The sequence below is a fragment of the Thamnophis elegans genome, chromosome 14 (genome assembly GCF_009769535.1).
Source record: "Thamnophis elegans isolate rThaEle1 chromosome 14, rThaEle1.pri, whole genome shotgun sequence".
NCBI lineage: Eukaryota > Metazoa > Chordata > Lepidosauria > Squamata > Colubridae > Thamnophis > Thamnophis elegans.
Genome location: NC_045554.1, coordinates 9971527 through 9997026, shown reverse-complemented (window position 1 = coordinate 9997026; position 25500 = coordinate 9971527). Strand labels below are relative to the sequence as shown.

Genomic DNA, 25500 nt, shown 5'->3' with positions numbered 1-25500 from the left:
CCCCGGGGTTGCCCGCGTGGTACACTCCAAAGCTTTCTGCACAGTGCATTGGCAGGAATCGGGCCGCTGCAAGCAGAGTACGAAGGATGTCCACCTGTTGCCCCCTGCCCAAATCCTGGGCATACAGAGCGGTCAGGGGACAGCCAGAGGGCAGGTGAAATACTCACGGGGGGCGGAAAGCAAGGGCGGAACCAAACCCGAAACGACGGCAGAAGTGAGCAGAACGCCTCAGTTGATCCTTGATCCCGTCGCGAACCCGGACGACTGCTCCGCTGAAGCTGGGCTCACCGAAGGCGCATCCTCGGACCTTGGCATCACCAGCCATCTCAACAAGCCGCCCGCTGGGCTTCAGGACCCAAGCGGGAGCCTGGAGAAGTCCGTCCTGGTGGCTGAGAGCAGAGTGGTGGTGCCCGCCGCGGTAGACGCCAGCAGCAGCGGCAAGTGCAGTTGCGGCGATCTCCCGCCGGATTTGGAAGAGTTCTCCCTGCTTGATCCCTTCCCTCGTTACATGAAGTCCTGCCATGATCTGATTGTCCCTGAGAAGTGTCTCTGTGCCGAGAAGCTGGATAGAAAAGAGGTGGTGGCCTTTCCGGAAAGTTCTTCTCCCGGGGGTGGTTTCCCTGGCAGCATGGAGACCGGCAGCCGCAGCCCCCCACAGCTGGCAAGCAGCAGGGTGGACTTGCTCAGTGTTGGTCCATCCACTTCTGAAACTCAGGCCTTCCCCTGCTCCGGACTTCAAGCGGAACCGTGCGTGAAGGAGCTTCCCGATGTAGTAATGGAGGATTCTCAGGAGAAGCTCAACCCCTCACCACCACCACCTCCTCCACCTCCACCGCCTCCAGCTCAGGGACAGACGGCCGCAAAGCCTGTCAAAGACGACCCCAGCCGCCTCGCACAGCAAGTGCGGGAGAAGGGGTGGAGCTTGCGGACCTCTGAAAGCCTTACCTTGGCTGAAGTCTACCTCATGATGGGCAAGCCGAACAAACTGCAGCTAGAATACGATTGGCTGGCAGTCCTGGGGCAGGAAACCCAGGATGCCGGGGAGCCCATCGCCGAACCGAAATCTGTTCCTCCATCGGCCACTTTCCACAAACAGAAACTCCTCAATTGCCTCTTGAAACTCATCTCTTCTGAAGTGAACCCCAAACCAGTAAGTACCCTATTTTTTCGGGAGTATAAGTCGCTCCGAAGTAAGAGGCACCTTAGTTTGGGGGGAGGAAAATAAGGAGAAAAAAAATTCTGCCTCTGCCTACCAGCATCCATCAGTATTTAGCTGGCTAGCGTCCTTAGCAAACAGCCTGAAGCTGCAGCACATTAACCTGATTCTACAGGAGCAGCTGATTGGCGGGTGAATACCCCCAATCAGCTGTTCCAAGAGGTGAACTTTAGCAACAGGTTCGCTGGTTGTGAGCTTCGCACGCACGCATCTCATTGGGGCTGATACACCGCTTCAAAAATGCAGCTGATCATTGCAAGGGAGTGAGTACAGCGGGCGAAGCATGGAACCAGTCAGAAAAGGCAGCAGCTGTTCTGGGTTGCCATTTTGGCCTCTGCGGCTCGCATTTTCAGCCTTCAAATGCTCCATTTGAGACCCACTCAAGGTTTGGGGGGGGGGGAATCACCAAAAGCACATTGCCACTGAAAATATGACGCACAGAGGCCAAAGACGGAGCGTGTAGAGACCCAAAAATGCGATGCGTGGAGGCCAAAAATGGGGCATGTGGAGGCTGAAAACACGATGTGCGGAGACGGCGATCGGCGGCGATGTGCTCTGGCAATCCCTGCAGCCTTGAACGGGTCTCAAACAGAGCGTTCAGAGGTTGAAAACGTGAGGTGCAGAGGCCAAAAAGGCAATCCACGGAGGGAACTGCAGCCTGGAGAAGGTCTAAAATATGACTCCCAGAGGCCGAAAGGTGGTGGCCAGCAGGTGGGTGGGACTAAATTCGATGTATAAGATGCAACCAAATTTTCAGCCTCTTTTAAGGGGGGGAAATGTGTGTCTTATACTCCGAAAAATACGGTATCTGTTTGGACTCATTAGCGCCCTAGCAGTGTTGCCACTGCTTAAGTCATTGTAACAGATCCTGTGAATGAGTTTGGCTGAAGGTAACCTCCATCTTTCCTGGTTATCCAGATGTGGATGTTTAAATCTTTTGCAACTGGCTTGCAGCTTCCCTCCTCTGCTTGCGTCTCTCTTCTGAAAGAATGACTTTAGGAATTAGATTTATTCGGAATAATTTTGATCTTCTTTTAAGCATATTTGTGATGGTTAATAACATTGCATTGACTGTTCAGTGCCACTTAAAAAAAAAGTAAAAGAAAAAAAGACAGAACAAGGAGAATTTCATCAATTTTTTTTTTAGTTAGACATAATCCCCGCTTAACGACCAGAATTGGGAATGGCAATTCTGTTGCCAAGCACTGCAGTAGCTCAGCCAAAATTCATGTGACTTTTGTCTCACCTACCTCATTTCTACTTTTGCGATTTCATTACAGCCCCAAATTATGATTGTAAGAGATCAATTTTAGGTAGGCATATATATGTAGATATGTTTGTAATAACCAAAACTGATGATAACGTGTAGATTCTCGTACATATGTAAATGTATAAATGTAATGATCAATTTTGGGTGGGCGCACCAAAGTTTTTATGAGGCTTGCTGGGTTTCTAGGGTAGCCTTTAAAAGATTTTCAAAATTCTGCAGCCCTTGACATAAAGCAAATGTTACTGGACCCCTGGGCTACACCAGCGGTCACCAACTGGCGGTCCGTGGACCACTGGTCCGTGAGAAAATTTTGGTGGTCCGCAGAAAAATCTTTGCATTCTTTTATATTGCACTGAATCAGGATCCTCAAAATACGGCCTCTGGGCCGGATACGGCCTGCTGAAGCAATTACTCCCGCTCACTGATGGGATGGGGTCCTTCAGGCACTTAGCTCGGCTGCCTGTTTAGTAGCTACAGCCCTTCCCTCCCTCCCTGGGAGTCTAGACGCTTCAGTGAGCGGTGTGCGAAACTTCAGCCGAGCTGGAGAGACTAGTCTTTGCAGGGGGCCAATCTAGTGCCCAGGCTGGCTACAAGACAAATATTCATTCTTGGTGTTTGGGTCCTTCAGGCACTTAGCTTGGCTGCCTGTTCAGTAGCTACAGCCTCCCTCCCTCCCTAGGAGTCCAGGCGCTTCAGTGAGCGGTGCACGAAACTTCAGCCGAGCTTGAGAGACAAGAGTTTGCAGGGAGCCGATCTAGCGCCCAGGCTGGCTACAAGACAAACATTCATTCTTGGTCGTATTTGAGATTCCTAGCTGCAGTGGACAGCAAAGCTAGCGTTGACCCCAGGCGATTCTCTCCACTAACAGGCAGCCAAGCTAAATGCCTGAAGGACCCCATCCCATCACTAATTCATATTAGTGATCCACGGGATTTAAAATTATGAATTTAGTGGTCCCTGAGGTCTGAAAGGCTGTTGACTTCGGCTAGACCACGAGTAAATTAACCACTGTCCTGTCCCACCACGGTGGTTCGAATGTTCTTTGGAATATCTGCTCTTTAACATGGGATGATGATGATGATGATGAAGAAGAAGAAGTTGACCATGATGATGGTTTGAAGCATCCTGCAATTCACTTTCCTTTCTAGATTCCCGAAACGAATTCCGTTGCAACCCCCCATCAAGCCCATTCAAGAGGAGCATGCTTTGACCCCTCCCGGGAAGGTGATTACCATTAGCACCAGGAGCCCGGGCTGTGCTCGCAACCAACCTGCTGTTCATAAGAAGACCTTTTCCCCCAGTGCCACTCCCAACTCCTCAGGTGAGTCATTCTTACAGAAAACTTGTCCGCTCTGTGCCGTCCACATAGATGTGCCCCCCCCTTCAAATTCTGTGCCTAGGAAATGTCCAGATTCTCAATAGAGGTGGAGATAGCATCCATACTTGGGTTGACATTATCTGCCTTCTGATTGAACTGAGTTTGATAAAGATTAGTTAAGATACCCCTTGTTGCTAGCCTTACCCAGCTTTCCGACTCAGTCCACTTCATGGACGTCGTGTCATCGTGTATCCTGAGCACTTTGCTGATTTAATGATTGGTTGAAGAATTAATTGACTAATTTCCTTATGCTGTGAGTGGGACTGGAATAGTATTCTGAAGCTGTTAGCTTGGGCTGGAATGTGGGGGCTTAGGCCCATAGCTTGCCCTGTGGGCCATCTGCCTCCCAGGCCCCTGACTAGGCAGGAGAGAGCATAGCGCTCTTGAAAGGTCACCAACTGGTCCTCGAATCCTCGCTTATCTCAGACGGCAAGGAAGGATCGCAGTGTTATTGCGGATCTCTTCTAAACGGAGAGGCAGGAGGTGAAGCCCTGAATCGGCCCAGGCCTTTCTCCCTGCAGCGTTCTGCCCAGAGCCGCCATTTTGGTTGCTAACGTGCCCCTCCCTCCCTTCTAAATTCTGTGCCTAGGAATGTCCAGATTTTGGGATCTCTCAAATGCATTCTTCGATGGGGCAATGTGGTCACAACAGCCTTTTCAAGTTTGGGGTTGGAGGAAATTGTTCCGTGGTTTGGAATTCAGCAACTTGCGGCGAGCTGTAGATTTGTCAGTTCTCCGAGAAGAACCGAAGAAGCCTTCTTGGATGAGAAGCGAAACATTTTCAAAGAATATTAACAAGAAAGCCTTTTGGAAAAGGACCTTTGGGGCGGGGATCTCCTAGAGCAGTGTTTCTTAACCGTGGCAACTTGAAAAGATGTGTGGACTTCAAATCCCAGAATTCCTCCAGGCAGCTGGAGGAATTCTGGGAGTTGAAGTCCACATCTTCAAGTTGCCACGGTTGAGAAACACTGCTCTAGTTAGGGAGGTTGCACTCATTCATTTCTCTGTTTCCTTGTGATGTAATTCACACCTTCCTCCAGATCCATACAGGTTTATGGAAAAACGTCTGAGACTTTTCCGAATAAAAATCCGGCCTTGACTGTCCTTTTCCGTAAATCAACCCTTAATGCCTTTATTGTTTCCTGTTAGGTTTCTGAAATCCTTTAAAACCCTCTTGGTGGCTAGTTAGAACAGAACCGAATTCTTTATTGGCCAAGTGGATAGAATAGAATAGAATAGAATAGAATAGAAATATGGAATATGGATAGGATAGGATAGAATATATGGAATTAGGATAGGATAGAATTAGAATAGAATAGAATTCTTTATTGGCCAAGTGTGATTGGACACACAAGGAATTTGTCTTTGGTGCATATACTCTCAGTGTACGTAAAAAGACAAAATACATTCGTCACGAATCATAAGGTACAACACTTAATGATAGTCAGAGGGTACAATGAACCAATCAGGAAGCAATCAATATCAATATAAATCGTAAGGATACAAGCAACAAAGTTACAGTCCTGCAGATAGGAACGATGAGAAAACTAATAGTAATAATAATGCAGCCAGTGAATGGCTTGACTGTTGTGGGAATTATTTGTTTAGCAGAATGATGGCGTTCTGGGAAAACCTGTCCTTGTGTCTAGTTGTTCTGGTGTGCAGTGCCCTATAGCATCATTTTGAGGGTAGGAGTTGAAAGAATTTATGCCTAGGATGTGAGGGGTCTGTAGATATTTCCCAGCCCTCTTTTTGACTCCTGCAGTGTGCAGGTCCTCAATGGAAGACAGGTTGGCGGTATTGGTTTTTTCTGCAGTTCTGATTATCCTCTGAAGTCTTTGTCTGTCTTGTTGGGTTGCAGAACCAAACCAGACAGTTAGAGGTGCAGATGACAGACTCAATAATTCCTCTGTGGAACAGAATCAGCAGCTCCTCCAGCAGTTTGAACATTCTTGGTTGTGCTTTTTCGATGTTAGGTGTCATTTTAGGTCTTGTCTACTTCCAAGACTTTTCTTAATAAACGTCCTCCTTGGCTTTACCCTTCTCTGTAAATCAATCCTTAATGTTTTTGTCGTTTCTTGTCAGGTTTCCGAAATCCTTCTAAACCCCTCTTAGTGGCTAGTTCTTCAAGTTCCAGCAACCCTGATGCCGACGGTGGCCTCTTCGCCATTCCCACAACCCTCCCACCCAACAGCAGGCACGGGAAGCTTTTCTTGCAAAACAAAGAAGCCGACCTGAGTTTCCGCCAGTGCTTGGATACCATCAGTGTGAGTGTTAAAATGTGGAAATGTAACATTCGGAGACAATCAACCCAGACTTCCTTGTAGCTGGCAAAGTTAACCCGTTTCCCTGAAAATAAGACCTCCCTGGATAATAAGCCCAATCAGGCTTTTGAGCGCATATGCTAAAATAAGGCCTCCCCAAAAATAAGACCTCCCCTAAAATATTTAACCGCATGCATAGCTGGTTCCCGCCATTTCCAGGGGGGAGGGGGGGAAACATACCCCACATGCAACTGCCATCCACGCGGAGGCCATTCCCCAAAACCCTAGCTACCACGCCCCTTCTTCTCTTAGTGGCGGTAGGCCCAGTGACGCTAGGAGTGGCAAGAGTGCCAGAAACAGAGACAGAACTTCTGGCCCTCTCTGGATTAGCTGACCCGTGGGCCGAGTTTAAGGGGCCTCCTGCACCTTGAAAATAATAAGACCTCCCCGAAATAAGGCCAAGTGCTTCTTTCGGGGGGTCAAAAGAAATAAGACCCTTGTCTTATTTTTGGGGAAACACGGTAAGCAACTATCAGTTCCAGGTCTGAGCCTTGGTCACGCTGTTAAGATTTCATGGCATTTTATGTCCTTTATTGTTATGACTTAACTACTGTGTTGTTGGGAATGAGACGGAAAAAAAATCTCAGGTTTACACAAAATTTGGGAAAGAAGGAAGACAGAATTCCAGCCAATGAGGAATCACATTGGCCGCTTCTTCCTCTACTGTTATTTTCCTGTTTTCTCCATCATCAGAACATATTTTGAAGTCCCTCTTCTCACTTTCCAGGTTGAACCACACACTCTGAAATCAAGTTTGTTTGTTTGTTAAATGTATTTGCCCTGAGGGTTACTCCTGCTTTTAGGGGGGAAGAGCCTTTCCACTGTTTCGGAATATCTGATTCTGATGTTTTGCAGCAGAATATGGAGCCAAGGTAGCACAGTGGTTAGAGTGCAGCACTGCAGGGCTGCTTCTGCTGATTGCTAGCGGCAGTTCAGCAGTTCAAATCTCACCAGGCTCAAGGTTGACTCAGCCTTCCATCCTTCCGAGGTCGGTAATTGGAAAACCCAGATTGTTGGGGGCAACAGGCTGACTCTGTAAACCGCTTAGAAAGGACTGTAAAGCACTGTGAAGCGGTATATAAGTCTTAAGTGCTATTGCTGCATGACCCTGCGACCGTCATAAATATAAGCCAGTTGCCAAGTGTGTGAATTCTGTTCACATTTCAGTGGGGATGCTGCAACGGTTGTAAAGCGTTGGCTGTAAAAAGCACTGCGAAAGCAGTATATAAGTCTTAGCAGTGTTGCTATTACTCTGCTCTTTTTCTTCTACCAAATTAACTGGACACATTTCATATTCCCTTATATAAATTATGTAGAACAGTGTTTCTCAACCTTGGCCAACTTGAAGTCCACCGGACTTCAAGTTGGCCAAGGTTGAGAAACACTGATGTAGAACCACAGAATCTTTGCCCAAGAGACGCGAAATCAATGTGGGGGACACCTTAGTCCTGAGCTTCTGGAAGTTCCCTTCATGCAACAAGCCAAGCATCGGTGATCTTTTTTTTTTTTGGTGTAAATATGTTTTATTTTCCATTTCATTTCGTACAGTCACATATATACTGTGCATAACCGGGGCCATATAACATTAAACAATAAACACAGCCATCCCTCTTGTCAACAATACCCCCCGAAATACAAACCCAATATACCACTTCAACCCTCCATACACCCTTTCTTTCGCCCCCCTCCAACTTTCCTTCTTCCCTCCAACATTCCCCTCTACCCTACTTCCCCTCCCCCTCTATCACTCCTCTCTCCCAATACACTCCCTCCCTTCCTCTCGCCCTCCCTCCAGTCCTCTCTCCCACCCTCTCTACCCCTCTTTCTTCTATCCCTCTACTCCTCCCTTCGGTGTATTTCTACTATCTATCAATATATTCAGCTTGTCCTATTTTTACACTAGAATTAAAGAGCAACAGTATACAAGTGCATCAGTGGTCTTGTTAGAGTATCAGAATGCTGTGTCATGAACTGCTGTTTCTCTTTAGATGCAATCGGATTTTTTCTTGCCAAAGCCAAGAAAACTACGCAGCAGCACCTGCGGAAGCCGCTGGTTGTACAGGTAAGACAGAAGGCTAATTGAAATACATCCTTCACTCGATTGACCAATGGGCTCTTTTGGCTTATTTGGGGGGGTTATTGTTAACTTACGGCACGCGATGGCTCAGTAGCTAAGACGCTGAGCTTGTCAGACAGAAAGATCGGCAGTTCGGTGGTTCGGATCCCTAGTGCCACGTAAGGGAGTGAGCTCCCGTTACTTGTCCCAGCTTCTGCCAACCTAGCAGTTGGAAAGCACGTAAAAATGCAAGTAGAAAATAGGGACCGCCTTTGGTGGGAAGGGAAGAGCGTTCCGTGCGCCTTGCGCTGAGTCACGCCAGACACATGACCACTGAGATGTCTTTGGACAGCGCTGGCTCTTCGGCTGTGAAATGGAGATGAGCACTGCCCCCTAGAGTCGGGAACGACTAGCACCTATGTGCGAAGGGAACCTTTACCTTATTGTTAACTTGCTTTTCTCCCCGTCCATTTGGACAGAAGGTCCTACTTTGGAGGTCCTAACTTCCTGCTTAGGTTGTTCCCTGCTTTGTCTTGAGCAAGCAGAGGCTGTTAACAAGGCCTGTCAGCATGAGTGGGAAGCAGATTTCATAATCATTTCAGTTAGGCTCTGAAAAAGCAGTCACAAATTGCATCTCTTTGTGATATAGAATTAATCAGGCTTGAATACACAATGAGAATTCTTTTAAGGTATAGACATTTGATTCTCAAGTTGTATCCCAAGAAGGATTTCTGGTTTTCCCACACTGTTAAAAAGATGGACAATTTTTAGCCATATGAGCTATTTTTCCTAGGAAGAAAAGGAATAGGAGAAAGAGTAATTTTGTACAGGTCTTAGTTCCGTTTATTGCCATATATAGTCCTCAGCACATAAACCCCCAAAGATATAGCTGTCCATATCAATCAAACTTCTCCAACCATTAACTTAGCTGGATGCAATATGACAGCGGTCACCAACTGGTGGGCGACGAGAAAATGTTTGGCCCACAGAAAAATTATTGCATTTTTTTACATTGCACTAAATCAGAGGCCCACAGTCTGTCAAGATAGTTCACAATTATCGACCGTTGTCAGGCTTGGAGGGTGGCAAGGCCAATTTTTTCAGACACCGCAATACTTGGCAAGAATGCAGGAATGAACTAATTGTCTCCTGCAAACACCCTCCCTTTCACTCCTCTTTTATTCCCTATGGGAGGGGGCATTCACCATCCCCCTGTGGCCTTACTCCCAAGTCGACCTCTGTTCTTTAGCTGTTCCCTTTGTCTGGCAACTCTGTGCACACTGGGAACAGGCTCCAGCTGTTCCTCTGCCTCACTGATGTCTGACTCTGAAGGCAGCTGATAACTGTCAGACAGCTCTGGCCCCTCTCTGCCTCCGACACAGAGCCCTCATCAGAGCCTTCCCCAGATTCCAGGACCCGGCCCCTGTTCCTCCCCAACCTCCTCACTGTCCGAATCTGCTGCCTGCTCAGCTGGCCACTGGTGGGCCAAACACATTGGAGATTTTTTATTTTCTTTTAAAGTTATATCTCACTTTCTTCTCACAGAGAACACTGCTTCCAAGACCTTCCGAAAAACCTTCCCAGCACGTTTGTTCCTTTTCCATCTTATCGAACTCCTCCATAACAGGTGAGCTGCTCAACCATGTATAATCTGAGCAATATGTTTCACACTGAACTGGCGAACGAACCTCTTTATTGGAGGCGAGGGTGTGCCGTTATTCATTGTGGAAGGTTGGTTCGCGCCGGTTCGCTGCCCCGCACTACCTGCTCTAGCCGCTGTCCATCGCCCCTCCTTCTCCCGAGATTGCCTGGTGACGCCATATAGCTGGGCTCCCTGTATTACCTCGACCTCGAGAGCCTCTGGAAGCTGCGCCTCGTCGCTGGCAACATGCGAGGCAGGCTTTCTCCATTCTGGCAGTAGCCTTTGTACCTCGCCGATTTGAATCTCCCGTCCCCGCTATTGGTCGCGGGGGCCATTTTGGTCATTTCCTCCCCAAAACTAAGGGGGTCTTATACTCTGAAAAATACGGTAACTCCCAAGTGCCTTTTTAAAAATGGTTTTCAAATTTGGTGTGCTTTTAACCATTCCTGCTGTTCTTGATTGTATTCCCTTTTTTTTTTTAGGAGGGGATCTTTTCGGCCCATCCAGTCTTCGCTGACTAAAGCTGCCGTATCGCGCCCCATAGTTCCCAAGATCCTTCCAGCTCAAGCCACCACTCGTCTGTCCAGTAAGTCTCCTTTGCCAAAAAAGTCCAGGCACAGGGAGGTGGAGGTAGGGTTAGGTTTCCATGGGAAAATCCCATTGGGGGCAGGGATGGGGGAATTACACTTTGAGTTAGGATTAGGTCTCCATGATTCAGAGAGCAATGTGGAAATCGCCAGTGGATTTGTAGCGCGTGGATATGCTTAGGGGGTGCTGACTTTTGAGCCTGTCCTAGCTACGTTCCTAGGCAAAATACATGAGAAAATCCCATTGGGGGGCAAACCCACTTAGGGTTAGGCTTAGCTCTCCATGAATTTGGGGAGCAAAATGGCATCGCCCACAGATTCGGAGTGCATGGATATGCTTAGGAGGGTGCTGACTTGTTGAGCCTGTCCTAGCTACGTTCCTAGGCAAAATACATGAAAATCCCATTGGGGGGCAAACCACTTAGGGTTAGGCTTAGCTCTCCATGAATTTGGGGAGCAAAATGGGCATCGCCCACAGATTCGGAGTGCATGGATATGCTTAGGAGGTGCTGACTTTTTGAGCCCATCCTATCTATGTTCCCAGGCAAAATACATGGGAAAATCCCATGGGGGGGGGTGGGCAAATCCCTTTAGGGTTAGGCTTAGCTCTCCATGAATTGAGAGCGAAATGACATTGTCAAGATTTGTAGCGCATAAGTATGCTTAGGGGCAGTCCTTGACATTTGTACCTGTCTTATCTCCCAGTTATTACTAGCTCTGAAGTAACCGTTTCTATCTTCCCCCATGATTATTTTTGAAGTGCCGATTATCTCCAGAGTCCTGGAGGTCTCGAAATCCTTTTGAAAAAGATCCTATTGACCTGGTTTAATAATTCAGGTGATATCAGGACCCTGGAGATTTTAAATAAGGTGAAGATAATGAAGTAATGGAAAATCTTAGCTTTTTTGAGAGAGAGAGAGGTCATTTTCATTCAGTCATTGTCTCATTTGAGTTACCGCTGTGGTGAAAAAGTAACTTGGTTCCTATTTTTCTACGTGCTTTCTAGCATTTTTATGTGCTTTCAAACTGCTAGGTTGGCAGAAGCTGGGACAAGTAACAGGAGCTCACTCCGTTATGCGGCGCTAGGGATTTGAACTGCCAATCTTTTTGATCCACGGCGTCCCTGTTACCTCAAGTTTAGTGTTTTCGCTAAAAACTTTCGTTTCAGGAAAATGCCCTTTCTCACATTTGCTGTTTTCTGTCCAAAGGCGCGATTGATTTGGCGGCTAAATCAGCCGGTATTATCCCCGGCAATCCATTGCCACTGCTGGGGACCGAAGGTTTGCCAAGCGTTCCCCGCTCTCACCAGAGGCAGTAACTACCGTGATTGGAGGTCAAGACTCCACAGTGGCACGTCAGAATGGAGGCTCCATAGCAACAGTCGCGGTCAGTTTTCAGCTTTGCTATAAAGTTTCTCTTCTTTTATAACCAACTTTATCCAGTTCTAATAAAGGCAACTTTACGACCTGGGGACTTTAACTCCCAGAATTCCTAAGCCAGCATGGCTGGTTGGCTGGTTCAGGAATTCTGGGAGTTGAAGTCCACAGGTCATTTAAGTTACCATAGTTACCCACCACCTGTTCTTATAGGATGTTGCTTTGGGCACAACATGCAGCAATTAGACGTCAGGCTTTAAAAACCGAGAAAGGCACATTGTGATTCTTCCGAGCAGATTTTATTGTTCTTGACTTACAGACTGAATCTTGCCAAACTGAAGCAGACTACTCCCTGCATATTCTTGGAACTAATGAGGAGGAGCTGTCTTCACTCTCTTTCTCTCACACATAATATCTGAATTTTGCCTCTTATTCCTCTGAAATGTGTCCCCCACCCTCTTGGAAATCCAACCCTCTATATTGCATCCCATTAGACTCCTCCAGACAACCCAAACTCCTTAAAAATCTTGACCTTCTATGCTCTGCATCTTTACCCTACCTCCAGCCCCAGCTTTCCAGAATGGCCTCTCTACCTCAGTCCAGACTGACACCACATCTAATATCTTAGGCATTAGTTGTACCTAGTGGGATAGTTGTTCCTGCTCTCTGTAACAAAAGAGAAGGGCTCCCAGGCCAGCTAGCCATGATAGCTAACGGAGATGCTAGTTCTGGTTTCCCTGAATCTTATTCAGTATCAGTTGTGGCCCGCCAGCAGAGCTGGCAGCAGTTTCGGACAGGGAGGAGGTTGGGGAGGAACATCTGGGAAGGGTCTGATGAGGGCTCTGCGTCAGAGGCAGAGAGAGGGCCAGGGCTGTCTGACAGTTATCAGCTGCCCTTGGAGTCAGACATCAGTGAGGCAGAAGAACAGCTGGAGCCTGTTCCCAGTGTGCGCATGTGCAGAGCTGCCAGACGAAGGGAACAGCTAAGAACAAGGGTCGACTTGGGAGTAAGGCCACAGGTGGACGATGAATGCCCCCTCCCAGAGGAAATAAAGAGGAGGAAAAGGGAGTGGAGTTTGCAGGAGACAATTAGTTCGCTTCATTGTTTCGTGACTCACCGAGACTCCTGGCCAAGTTCTGCAGAGATCGGCCTGGCAGCTCTCCAAGCCAGATGAGTCTGTGACTGTAAATCCTCCCTCAAAGACTTTGCTGGAGGTGAATGAGCAGAATTCACAGTCAATTAATAAAAGGGTTTTTTTTGTCAGGACAAGGAGTTTGCTTCATGCTCTCGGGAAACCTCGTCAGAACAGTATCTTCCATTTTTCTTTTCTTTTCCCATTTATTGCTTAGATTTACTTCCCTTCTTTTCTTTGGAAACTCCTTGACAGTAGCAGGGGAGGCATAATAATAATGCATTAATGTTCCATCATTTCAGTGTCTCTCTTCCAGCGATTTGGCTCAAGCAGTCTTTCTTGATTCCAGGTACAAGCCATGAATGTCGGGTTCCTTTCCTTGGTCTACCATCCCAATCTGAGCAGGAAGCCATTCCCGATGGCTTCCAGGTAAAGTATATTAACTAATAATTACTTACACTTCAGAACTTAAAGGATACTAACACCGTAGTTTTGATTAAGGTGGATGTGTGTAAAACTGGTACTGATTTTTCGGAGTATAAGACGCACTTCCCCCCCTAAAAGAGGGTGAAAATTCGGGTGCGTCTTATACACTGAATGCAGCCCCACCGGCTCCCACCCTTTGGCCTTTGCCTCCCAGCAATTTGCCTCTTTGCAGCAAACGTGGCTTGCAGAGTCTTTAATAAGCTATACCAATCCCTGCAGCCTGAAACAGCTATTAACAACTATTATATAAACTGCAGATTTTTTCCCTTGCTTTCCTCCACAAAATCTAGGTGCCTCTTATACTTCAGAGCGTCTTACACTCCGAAAAATACAGCATTTGAGCTGATTGCAGCCTATTTTTAGACAGAGCTATTTTGGGAACTCTTTCATCCCCAAATAAAGAAGATGACATGATAGCAGTATTTGAGGAGCTGCCACAAAGAAGGGGTGTGTGTCAAATTATCCTCCAAAGGACCACAGGTCAGGACAAGAAACAATGGTTGGAAAGTGATGAAGGAGAGAAGCAACCTGGAATTAAGAAGAAACTTCCTAACAGTAATGCTTGTGGGCGTCCTATCACTGGAAGTTTTTTCGGAGACTGGACGGTCGCTTGTCTGAGATCATAGAGATCAGTGATGGCGAACATTCTTGGCACCAAATGTCAAAAAAAGAAACGTCCACGTGTGCGCGCATCAGGCCTGCAACCCTGAAGAGGAGCTGCCCAGGACGCATGTGCGCACCTGAAAATGCACTTCCAGTTCGGATACTGGTGCACATGCTCAGGCGACAATCCATTGGCAAGCAAGCTCAGGGAGGAAAAGAGAAGACCAGCTCTACCAGTTTCCGGCACTGCCGCAGGCACGAAGGCCCGTTGGTTGTTGCATGCACATGCGTGCCAGAAACCCAGAAAAGAAACGGTGCCAGGCAACATGGCTCCGCGTGCCATTTCGGGCATGTGTGCCTTAGGTTTGCCATCACGGGTATAGGTTCTGCTTGAGCAGGGGGCTGGAGTAGAAGCTCTCCCAAGGTCCCTTCCAGCTCTACTCTGTTCTAAGATTGGCAAGGCACTCGTCTGAATGTTGTGTGAACCTTTAAAGCCTGTTCTTAGATACCCAAACTTTTTTCTCTCTCCACAATCTATGAATCCGTGACAACGCTAGTCCTTGTAAACACTGATACACTCCTTGTGGCAGAGAAGCAAGAAAAAAACAAATCTTGCTTGCTAGATCAAATGTGAGGCTCAAAGATTGCAAGAAGGCAATTGTGAACTGCAAGTTAAAGGTTCCCCTTGCACATATGAGCTAGTCGTTCCGGACTCTAGGGGGCGGTGCTCATCTCTGTTTCAAAGGCCAAGACCAGCGCTGTCCAAGAGACGTCTCCATGGTCATGGCCGGTATGACTGAACACCGAAGGCGCACGGAACGTTGTTACTTTCCCACCAAGATGGTCCCTATTTTTCTACTTGTATTTTTTACATGCTTTCGAACTGCTAGGTTGGCAGAAGTTGGGACAGGGAACGGGAGCTCACTCCGTTATGTGGCACTAGGGATTCGAACCGCCAAACTGCCGACCTTTCTGATCAACAAGCTCAGCGTCTTAGCCACTGAGCCACCACGTTCCTTGTGAATTGCAAACGAAGTGGGGGAAAATACCATCTTGTTGTGAACTTGCCGTCATCCTGTAATCTAGGCTAAATTTTCGCAATGTTTGCAGTTACTAGAATGTGGATCCGTTTCTAGAATTCCCCATCCCATAGACTTAATTGCTGAGAATTCAGATCAATAAAATCCATAAATCTGAAAGGCACCCATGTTTTATCTTCTCTCGAAATGAATACTCCAGCATCTAATATGGATGCGTTTCATATATATGGGCTTTGTTGCCCTGAAATGATCGGCAGCAGTTCTGCAGGAGGCTCTTGAAATAAATGTTTCCTTGGATAACCCCTATTAAATGAGATACTTGTATAAACCTAGCCGTGAGCTTGATCCTTGGGGGAATCTGATTTTAACCTTGCTAGATACTGTTCTCTAGATCCCCAACTTTGGGAACAGCTGTGAACTTGGTTATAGGTCACCTGTAAATGGAGAAATCATCCATTTCTTGGGGCTGAAAGGAGCAACAGGGATGGGGGGATTGTAAGCAAAATTTTCAACCACTTCAGGGAGATGATACCAATCTAGAGATGGAATAGATCTGTGATGGTGGCACACAGAACCACTCTCCGGGCATGCGAGCTGTCGCCCGTTGCTCTTCCCGGTTACGCCGTGCCAACCAGCTGATTTTCACGCATGGGAGCACTGGAAACCAGAAGAGCAGCTGCCTGGTGCAATGTCCGTGCCAGGAAAATGATCTTCCAGTTTCCGGTGCATGCATGTGTGCTGGCCACCTGCTCTTATGGCACATACCGGAAAGTGGAAGTTCATCTTCCCAGCGTGCACATGTGTACTGGGCGGCTGCTCTCCCGGTTTCCGATGCTGTTGCACGCTCCCGTTTTGGCCCTCGGTGCCGAAAAGATTTCCCAACACTGGAATAGACGGTTGCATCCAATGTAAGGTAGCTCTGTATTCAAGCATGGGTGTAGGGTTGCAACAACCTGACAAGGTTCCGGACTTCTGCGCGGCATAAAAGCTTTAGAAATGACATGTTGTTGCGTTACTGTTGTTACTATTACCGTTTGCTTGCTATCCCAGGGAACACCGGTCCTCTCTCTGCCAGAGCTGCCTAAAACGTCTCTCCAGAACGGTCTCTCCTCTCCACTCCCCTCTTCCGAGGCAACAGCACCCGCCTGTCTCCTCCAATGTCTCCGCTCTCCTTGACATCTCCTCCCTGGGCCCCCCGAGGATGTTCTGTCTCAGGGAGAACCGGCCACTCAAATCAGCGACTCCATCATTGAAATAGCCATTAGCTCTGGCCAATACGGTAAGGGAGAATGAATGAATGAATGAATGAAGAAGAAAGAGAAAGAAAGAAAGAAGAAAGAAAGAAAGAAAGAAAGAAAGAAAAGAAAGAGAAGAAAGAAAGAAAGAAGAAGAAAGAAAGAAAGAAAAAAGAAATAGTTAGCTTGCCCAATATGGTAAGGGAGAAGCAAAGAAAGGAGGCATGGATGGATGGAGAAGGAAGGAAGGGAAGGAAAAGAAAGAGAGAAGAGAGAAGAAAAAGAGAAAAAAAGAGGAAGGAAAGAGAGAAGAGAAAGAAAGAAAGAGAAAGAAAGAAAGAAAGAAATAGTTAGCTCTGGCCAATACGGTAAGGGAGAAAGAGAAGAGCATAAAAGAAATAAAGAGAGAGAGAAAGAAAGAAAGAAAAATAAATTTTTAACTCTGCCCATAATACGGTAAGGGAGAAAGAGAAGAGGCATAAAAAGAAAGAAGAAAGGAAAGAAAGAAAAGAAAGAAATGGCAGTTACCTCTGGCCAATACAATAAGGGAGAAAGAGAGGAGACAAAAGAAAGAAGGAAAAAGAAAGGAAGGAAGGAAAGAAAAGAAAGAAAGAAAGAAATGGCAATTACCTCTAGCCAATACAGTAAGGGAGAAAGAGAGGAGGGATAAAATGAATGATGAAAGAAAGAAATAGCAATTAGCTCTGGCCAATATGGTAAGAGAGAAAGAGAAGAGGCATAAAATGAATGAATGAATGAATGATGTCAAAGATTAGCTGTTCAAAAGATTGCCGTAGGTGTGGTTCAGCAATGGTGTTTTTTTTTTAACCTTGATAATGCTCAAACCACGAGTGGTTTTTGAAAGCAACACTTGTGACTTTCCAAAAAGGAGGGTTGCCTATTTTACACCCTTCAGTAAAAAGAAAAAAAATTCCATTCACAGGTGAGAATGTTTCCCTGTCCCCAGCCAAGCTGAACGGCAGTGATAATTCCAAAAGTCTTCCGTCTCCATCCTGCAGCCCCCAGCAGAGCTGGATCGCTTCGCCCAGCCACGATCCACAGTGGTATCCCAACGACTCCACCGACTCTTCGCTCAGCAGCTTATTTTGTGAGTGCAGCCCAAAACGTCTCCCAGGGTGGTTGATAGGACCAAGCTCGTCCCTTTCTTTTGCCCCTTAGCCTGTCTGTTGCCAAAACCCAGCTGAGAGATGTCCGTTGAGCAAGTAGGAGACCAACCATACTATTTTTTTTAACTGAGCGCAGCTACAGCCCCTTTAATCAGCAACATTTATTCCACCATTATCCCTTCTCGTTTTCCTTTTCTTCTTTCCCTTTGTCCCACAAAAAAACTAAAATCATTGGGAAGATCTTTTTCCCCCACTATAAATAGTCCGAGAATTAACCAACCACAAATTGGGACCAGAAATTTCTGTTGCTAAGCAAGGTGGCTGTTAATGGGAATCCTGGCAAATTTTACAACTGTTTTTGCCCCAATTGCTAGGTGCATTGCTGCAGAGAATAAGAACAGAATAAAAATAATAATTAGAGTAGAGTAGAACAGTACAGAATTAAGGATAGGACAGGACAGAATATAGGATAGGATAGAATAAAATTTAGAATAGAATAGAATAGAATAGAGAATGGGAATTAGAACAGAATAGAATAGAAAGAGGAAGAGGAGAGAATTGAGAATAAAAGTAGAATTAAGAGTACAATTAAGGGTAGAATAAAATAGAATTAAGAATAGAATATAAAGTAGAATAGAATAAAATTAAAAATTAGAATAGAATAGGGAATGGGAATGAATAGAATTAGAATAGAAAGAGTAGAATAGAATTAAGAATAGAATAGAAAGAATAGAATTAAGAATAAGAATAGCATAGGGGATGGGAATGAATAAAATAGAATAAAGAATAGAATAAAGAATAGAATAAAGAATAAGAATAGAATAGGGAATGGGAATGAATAGAATAGAATTAAGAATAATAGAATAGGGAATGGGAATGAATAGAATTAAGAATAATAGAATAGGGAATGGGAATGAATAGAATTAAGAATAATAGAATAGGGAATGGGAATGAATAGAATAGAATTAAGAATAAGAATAGAATATAGAATAGAACAGAACAGAATAGGTCCTTTTCCCCCCCCCCGAGTATCATAACTTTTGAACGGTTGCTAACTGAATGGTTGTAAATTGAGGACTACCTGTGTGCTTTGATTCCTAGTTGGAAAACAACTTGTTACAATGAGCACAAGTTGAGTACGGCCTCTTGCCAAAAAGGAGACTTTTTCTGAGGACATCACTGGGCTTTCTACCTTTGATGCAGAAGACAAGAGATCCCTGCCTGACATCTTCATCCTTCTGTTTTACAGCCAGTTTCCTTTCTCCAGAAAAGGGCCGGAAAATGTTGCCCACCTCAGTGGGCAATCCAAGCAGCACCTCCTTGTTGGGGCCCAGTCTGCTGGATGGAATTCACGGGATTCTTTTGTCTCTCGGTCCATGGCGGATGTTGCTGAGGTACGACATACCTTTTTTCTGGGCGAGATGCTACAGAGCTTTTGGCTGGAGTGATAGCAGAGTGGGGGGGGAGGGGAGGGGGATGGAGAGAGAGAGATTGAAGAGGGGAGGAAGAAAGAGAGGGAGGGAGGAAGAGGAGGAAGAAAGAAAGAAAGAGGGAAGGAAGGAGGAAAATCTAGCAGGAAGGAAGGAAGCCACTGTGGCGCAGTGGTTAAAATGCAGTACTGCAGGCTACTTCTGCTGACTACCGGCTGCCTGCAATTTGGCAGTTCAAATCCCACCAGACTCAAGGTGGACTCATCCTTCCATCTTCCGAGGTGGGTAAAATGAGGAGCCAGATTGTTGGGGGCAAGAGGCTGACTCTATAAAACCGCTCTAGAGGAGCTGTAAAGCACTGTGAAGGGTATATAAACCTAAGTGCTACTGCCATTGCTAAGGGGTGTGAAGCAAACAGGAAGGAAGGGAAGGAATCCAACAGAAGGGAGAAGGGGTGGAGCAAACAAGGAAGAAAGGAATCTTATCAGGAAGGAGAGGCAGGAAGGGGAATGTGGAGCAAACGAAGGAAGGAATTTAGCAGGAAGGAAGGAGACATAGACGAGACACACAAAGCCCACACATGTGATGTTCTGCATCTCTACTCCCACCCCCAGCAATCCTTCTCCCGCCACCATTCCCAAATGTTGTGCAGCTATTGGCTAGTCATCTCAGAGCTCACACTCATGATAACTGGTGTGCCTTTGAGCATATTCTTAGAATCTTAAGAGTAGAGCTGGAAGGGACCTGGAGGTCTTCTACTCCAGACCTCTGCTCAAGCAGAAGAACTTATACCACTTCAGACAAAAGGCTGTCCAGTCTCTTCCTAAAAACTCCTGTGATGGAGCACCCACAACTTCTAGAGGCAAGCTTGTTCCACTGGTTAATTATCCTCACGGTTAGGAAGTGTCTCCATAAGTTCAGGTTGGCTTCTCTCCTTGATCATTTTCCAACCATGATATTCTAAACCTCAGCTAAGGTCGAAAGAAAGCTGGAAGGCCGAGAATCCAACCGCCTCTTTTCTTCCCCCTTCTTCTGTTCCTTCGCAGGTGGTCGATTCCCAGCTGGCCTGCATGATGAACGAGAACAGCATTGATTACATCTCTCGGTTCAATGACCTTGCCCAGGAGCTCTCCATCCCTGAGCCGACCCGCCGAGAGATTCTCTTTGACGGAGGGAGTGGCGGTCCCCCCATCGGCGACCTTTCTCAGTGAATGCCTCCCACCAGCGGGCTGGTGGGCGCCGTTGAATTGGTCATAACGTGGAGGAATGACGTCATAGCTATGCAGCGGATTGGGTTTTAATTTTTTGGCGTTTTTTTAAAAAATCATTGTCCTGGCGGGAGCATGCCTGAGAAGAGAGAGGTTTTCTCTTCGACCTTCTACGGTTCCTGGAAAGTGCAATAGGCTGGGAAAAAGACAGTGTGGAGCAGTATTATAGTAAGTGACGTGTGTAAGCTGGTGACCAGCAACGTTTACAAAGGCAGCTCTGGTTTTAAGGTCTGAGCAAGAAACCCCACAAACGACATCCTTAGATGTCGTCGGGGTATCCACACATAAGCTGAAAGTTGGGGGTAAATAGTGGTCTGTTTTTTTAAGTTTCCTCTTTCTTTTCTTTTTTTAAGAACTTTCTCTCCAGATCTGTTACGCTTGTCTTGTTGGCAAGTCATTTGAGCTGGTATTCCTGGCACTTTCTTGCCCCAATAGCAGCTGAATTCCACGAGGCTTTTAACAGAATTCTTTCATCCTTTCTCTATAGTTATTAACATTCCAGCAGGAGCCAGGGAGGAAAAATGCAATGCCTGTTCCTGTTCCATCTTTAAAAATTAGGATAATGTCAGTGGAAATCTTGGAAGGACATAAAACCTATCTTGCTTCTTTTTAACATCCTTCCCCATGGTTAAAAAGAAGACAGCTATCCCCTAAGGGCTTCCATTTTTCCTAGCATGCTGGCTGGGGGAATTCTGGGAGTTAAAGTCCACACATCTTCAACCAGGGGTCGGCAACCTTGAACACTCAAAGAGCCACAAAGATCCTAACCGGAAGCGGGCGCCCCCTCCCCCATTCAATTCTGGAGCCGACCGGAAGTCCGGTTTCCCCACCATAGAGTCTCCCCCTAGCATGGCATCCTTTTTTCCTTTGCCGACTGGAAGTCTGGTTCCCCCACCATAGAGTCTCCTCCTAGCACGGAGTCCTTTTTCCTCTACCTGTCCTAACTGAAAGCCCTATCAATTGTGGAGCTGACTGGAAAACCCGCCCCTTGCCATAAAGCAGTATTTCTCAACCTTGGCAACTTGAAGATGCCCGACTTCAACTCCCAGAATTCCCCAGCCAGCATTTGCTGGCTGGGGAATTCTGGGAGTTGAAATCCAGACATCTTCAAGTTGCCAAGGTTGAGAAACACTGCCATAGAGTCTCCTCCTGGGATGCCTTGCTCCGTCCTCCCTCCCCCCCCCCCCGCAAACCTCAAAATGGTGGTTCCGACTGGCAACAGGGAGCCACAGCAGAGGGATGAAAGAGCCACATGCAGCTCCAGAGCCATGGGTTGCTGATCCCTGTCTTAAACAGAACTTCTCAGGGGTCTTCTAGATATGTTCAAAGTCAAATTCCTTTGAGATGCACAATCATTGCTGACGGCCATGGAAATGTCCTTGTAATCTCTTTGGCAACAGTACAAGAGGTTTCCCTTGTCTTTTTAGGGGGAAGAGTTTCTGATTTCCCAGGCTAGCTTGCGGCTCAGGGAGGTTCTTGGTAGTTATTAGACAAGAGACTTCTTGGCATAATCAGGGCTGTAGACGAGACCAGGAGGTCCGCACACTTCCCAAAAAGGATCATGATAACGCATCTCCATTTTGTTGCCTCCCCCCAAAATCATGTTTATATCTCTTTAGATACCAAGAATCAAGCTTGACACTTCTATCTTTCCTTTTTTTAAAGAGCCCCTTTGATTCTTGGCTGTTAGCGTTTTGGAGAACAAATCTCTCGCACACATTTCCAGTTGCAGTTGTGGAATGTTTCAATGACGTCCTGCCAGATGAAAGAAATGAGTAAAATTCTCTACTTCCTGTAGGTCCCTAAGGCAAATAGCAGAATTACACAGGATTCTCTCCCATTTATGGTCATAAAATGCCCTTCCTGAGATCTGCAGGTATTGGCTTCTTAGCCTTCAGAGCTTGAATAGCAGATAGCCATCGCTTAATTTTACTTTTGTGGCCGCCAAGGACCATCTTGTCCCACTTCTTTACTGATTATTCCGGGCGATACAGTCTCCTTAGTTGTTCATCTCCCACAAGCGAGCATTTCTAAACATCAGTCCCTTAGGAAACTATTTACCTGCAAGCAGCCGCTTTTCACAAGCCTGTCCTGGGGATGTCTCCTTTTTTCTTCAGATGTTCGACGTGACTTCGACCTGATCCACAGGGTCTCCGTTGCTTTTGCCCAAACAGATGTCAAAGGGACCAAAAATTGGTGCTGATCAGGAGAGGCGCCTCTGTCCCTGGGATTTTTATCCCTAATCCTCTTTTAGGGTCACTCCCAAGTTTCTTCCCTTTGCCACAGAACTGGATGGCCTCTCCTAGCTTTTGTGTATTTGTGACTGAGTCCACTCGGCCATCATTAAATGAAGATGCTCGCGAGATTCTGCAGAAGCCGAAGAGAAAGTTGCTGATATCATGTGTACCTCTGATTTTGCCTGATATCACTGCTCCTCCAAAAGTAGCCCTTTTGAATAATTTCACCCTTTTGTTGTTGTTAGTCGCGAAGTCGTGTCTGACCCATTGTGACCCCATGGACAACGTTCCTTCAAGCCTTCCTGTCTTCTACCGTCCTCTGGAGTCCATTTAAGGTCACGCCGACAGCTTCAGTGACTCCATCCACCCACTTCATTCTCTGCCGTCTCCTTTTGCCCTCAATCTTTCCCAGCATTTGGGCTCTTCTCCAGGGAGTCCTTCTTCCTTCTCATTAGGTGGTCAAAGTTTCCTCTTCAGGATCTGGCCTTCTAAAGAGCAGTCAGGGTTGATCTCCTCTAGGACTGACCGGTTGGATGGCCTTGCAGTCCAAGGGACTCGCAGGAGTCTTCTCCAGCACCAGAGTTCAAAGGCCTCCATTCTTTGGCGCTCAGTCTTCCTTATGGTCCAACCTTCACAGCCATCCATTGCAACTGGGGAAACCATAGCTTGACTATGAATCCATCTGCCCTTCATTAAATGAAGATGTTCTCCCGATTCTGCAGAAGTTGAACAGAAAATTGCTGAGATCATGTATACCTCTGACTTAAATCATCTGATATCACTGCTCCTTCAAAAGTAGTAGCCCTTTTGAGTATTGTCACCATAAGTGATAGCTTAAATGTACTTTTTATTTCAGGCCAAAACATCCTATGCAGTTCTGATATCAAGGAACTTAATAGCCGTCCACAGAGTACCGGCAGTCCTAGAGATTCCCTCCTTTTAGCCTCATGATATCTGGACACCTCCAGGCAGCATCTGTGATTTAGGAAGGGTTTTAGCTATTTAGCCTAGATCCCACACTGCCAGAATCCTCTTATTGCACCCAGGTGCGGTTTCTGCCAGACTCTTGTCCGATATACTCTATTTTTATCCTCTGTATCCTTCAGCGCTTTGCAGTTCTGTGTCCCTTTAAAAAACGTTTTATTCAGCACGTTTTGTTCCAATAAAGCAACCTAGGCTGAATCTTCCGCTGATCATCATGCAGCTTCTGCTGTGATTTAAAGCTTGTATGCGGATTTTTCCTTAGCAATTCTTTCCTCTTAACTATTGGGCTATTTGACATGGATTATTTTAAACTCTATCTTATGGAGCCCTTTGTTTTATGTCTGTCTGGATTGTTCACCTGCCTTGCAGGTATGGTGATGAGCATCCCTTCTGCCACCTGTTTTCTCCATCCATGAAAACACAGGATGTTGTAAGAACTGTGCTGGCTAGACGTCAACTCAGCGGGTTTTCAATGTTGTTTTGTTGCCTGAAGCAACCAGGGGTAAGTCAACATTCACAAAAAGCAACTCCTTCCCCCATGCTTGACAGTTTTAAGGCAGTATCTACATATCAGCTTTAGTACTTCTGAAGTCCTCTCCCTACAACTCTGAACTTCCCTTCAAAAACCTTGTCTCCTTTCTTGTTTCTTTAGGGGTTTTGTCCACAATTTTTTTAAAAAACAAAATCCTTTTGTGGCCTTTTATGTCTTGCATGTTGAAATCTGACGTCAAGAGCGAGGACAGCTCTGCTTTTAGGACTAAAAGCGAAAGGAAAAATGCCAGTGATGATCTCTCCATCCGTTTTAGTACAGTGCTTATTTATATAAGAGGGCTGCTGGCCTTATGGCTTCTGTCAAAGAGATGGAGAAGTGCAGGAGACAGTTCTGAGCTATTCCTTTGGCCTTTTTAGATCCAGAAGAATATCAAATCCATTACGAAGAACTTCTGTGCAGCTTCTTGGGAATTTGCAGGCATGGCTGCTTCTTATTGGAGTCGTCTTGCCTTTATTTATTTATTTTTTGGCTTGAGGGATTGAAAGGAAAAAAACTCTTGTGGATCGCCTGGTTTTCATTTGTGCGTTTGGTTCCCGAAAAGCTTTGGGTGTCAAATTTTCCTTTTTTTAAAATTGCAATCAGATGGGATGGTATTTACAAACGAGAATGTATGCAGTGGAGATAAGCTTTTCTCATAGGCCGACCAGACAAGGCACTAGGAATCGGAAACGTTTGCTCCTATGTAAAGTTTTAAGAAACGTGGGTTAGGCATTGCATCTGCCCCCCCCCCTTTTTTTTTGAGTGCCTGGATTTGATGGTCTTGCTTGTGGATTGCATTGAAATTGGCCAATCATTCAAGCGTTGACTTTATTTTACTTTTGATCATCTGGGATAGGCAGCTTATGGGAGTTTCCTCTACACAGCGTTTGTCGGAATGTAATTCCCTACGAACCGCGTCCTAATTATCACACTTTTTTTCCTTCTCTACACAAAGATGTCTAGACCGGCATTTTGTAACCCTCTCTTTGATTGTTAACTTTATGCTTTCTTAGCCAGCTTGATTTCAATTATACCCATAAAGATGGCTTGTCTGTGACTTGGCTAGTGGTGGGTTTTTTTTTGTTTTTGTTTTTGTTTTAGCATTGCATTTGGGGTTTGGGGTTGTTTTTAAATACACATATATAAGCCCTCAGTACACCTACGCTTACACAGAGAAGACAGCTGAATTTTTAAGGAAGAAACGGCACTTTTTTTTAAAGTTAACCCAGCCCTTTTTAAAGCTTTCCTTGTGGACCTGTAAATGCTAAATAATGAAAATATTTGCAAGCACTACAGCAATGAGTTATCACTAGTTGCCAAAATGTGACAACTGGCTTTTGAACTTGTGCATTTGGCAGTGGATGATGTTGCTGTTTCTTTTAACAATAGTTAAGCCATATCATCATTTTTTTAAAAAAAAAGTCTTTTGTCTCGTTTTAAAATGTGAATTTGTTTTTCAGATAATATGCTATATATATAATATCGCGTCTGTATAAAGCAAGAATGCCTGTCCTTAACTGATTATTTTTTTGTACCATATTGTAAATTATATTATTTATTCTTTATTGATTTTTGGAA

At 45.8% G+C, this 25500-nt stretch overlaps 1 protein-coding gene across 1 annotated transcript in view; it reads left to right on the top strand.

Moving 5' to 3' along the window:
- The window catches only part of CRAMP1 (cramped chromatin regulator homolog 1), a 41660-nt gene extending 21248 nt beyond the window's left edge, over positions 1–20412 (top strand). The window contains 19 exon segments of the mRNA XM_032230905.1: positions 1–1150; positions 3635–3660; positions 3662–3807; positions 5949–6130; positions 8176–8215; positions 8218–8249; positions 9789–9874; positions 10371–10471; positions 11681–11761; positions 11764–11858; positions 13329–13409; positions 16160–16238; positions 16241–16264; positions 16267–16287; positions 16290–16388; positions 17288–17452; positions 18721–18813; positions 18816–18865; positions 19948–20412. Coding sequence (XP_032086796.1) covers positions 1–1150; positions 3635–3660; positions 3662–3807; positions 5949–6130; positions 8176–8215; positions 8218–8249; positions 9789–9874; positions 10371–10471; positions 11681–11761; positions 11764–11858; positions 13329–13409; positions 16160–16238; positions 16241–16264; positions 16267–16287; positions 16290–16388; positions 17288–17452; positions 18721–18813; positions 18816–18865; positions 19948–20112 — 2716 coding nt within the window. The 3' untranslated portion in view covers positions 20113–20412.
- The last annotated feature ends 5088 nt before the right edge of the window (positions 20413–25500 follow it).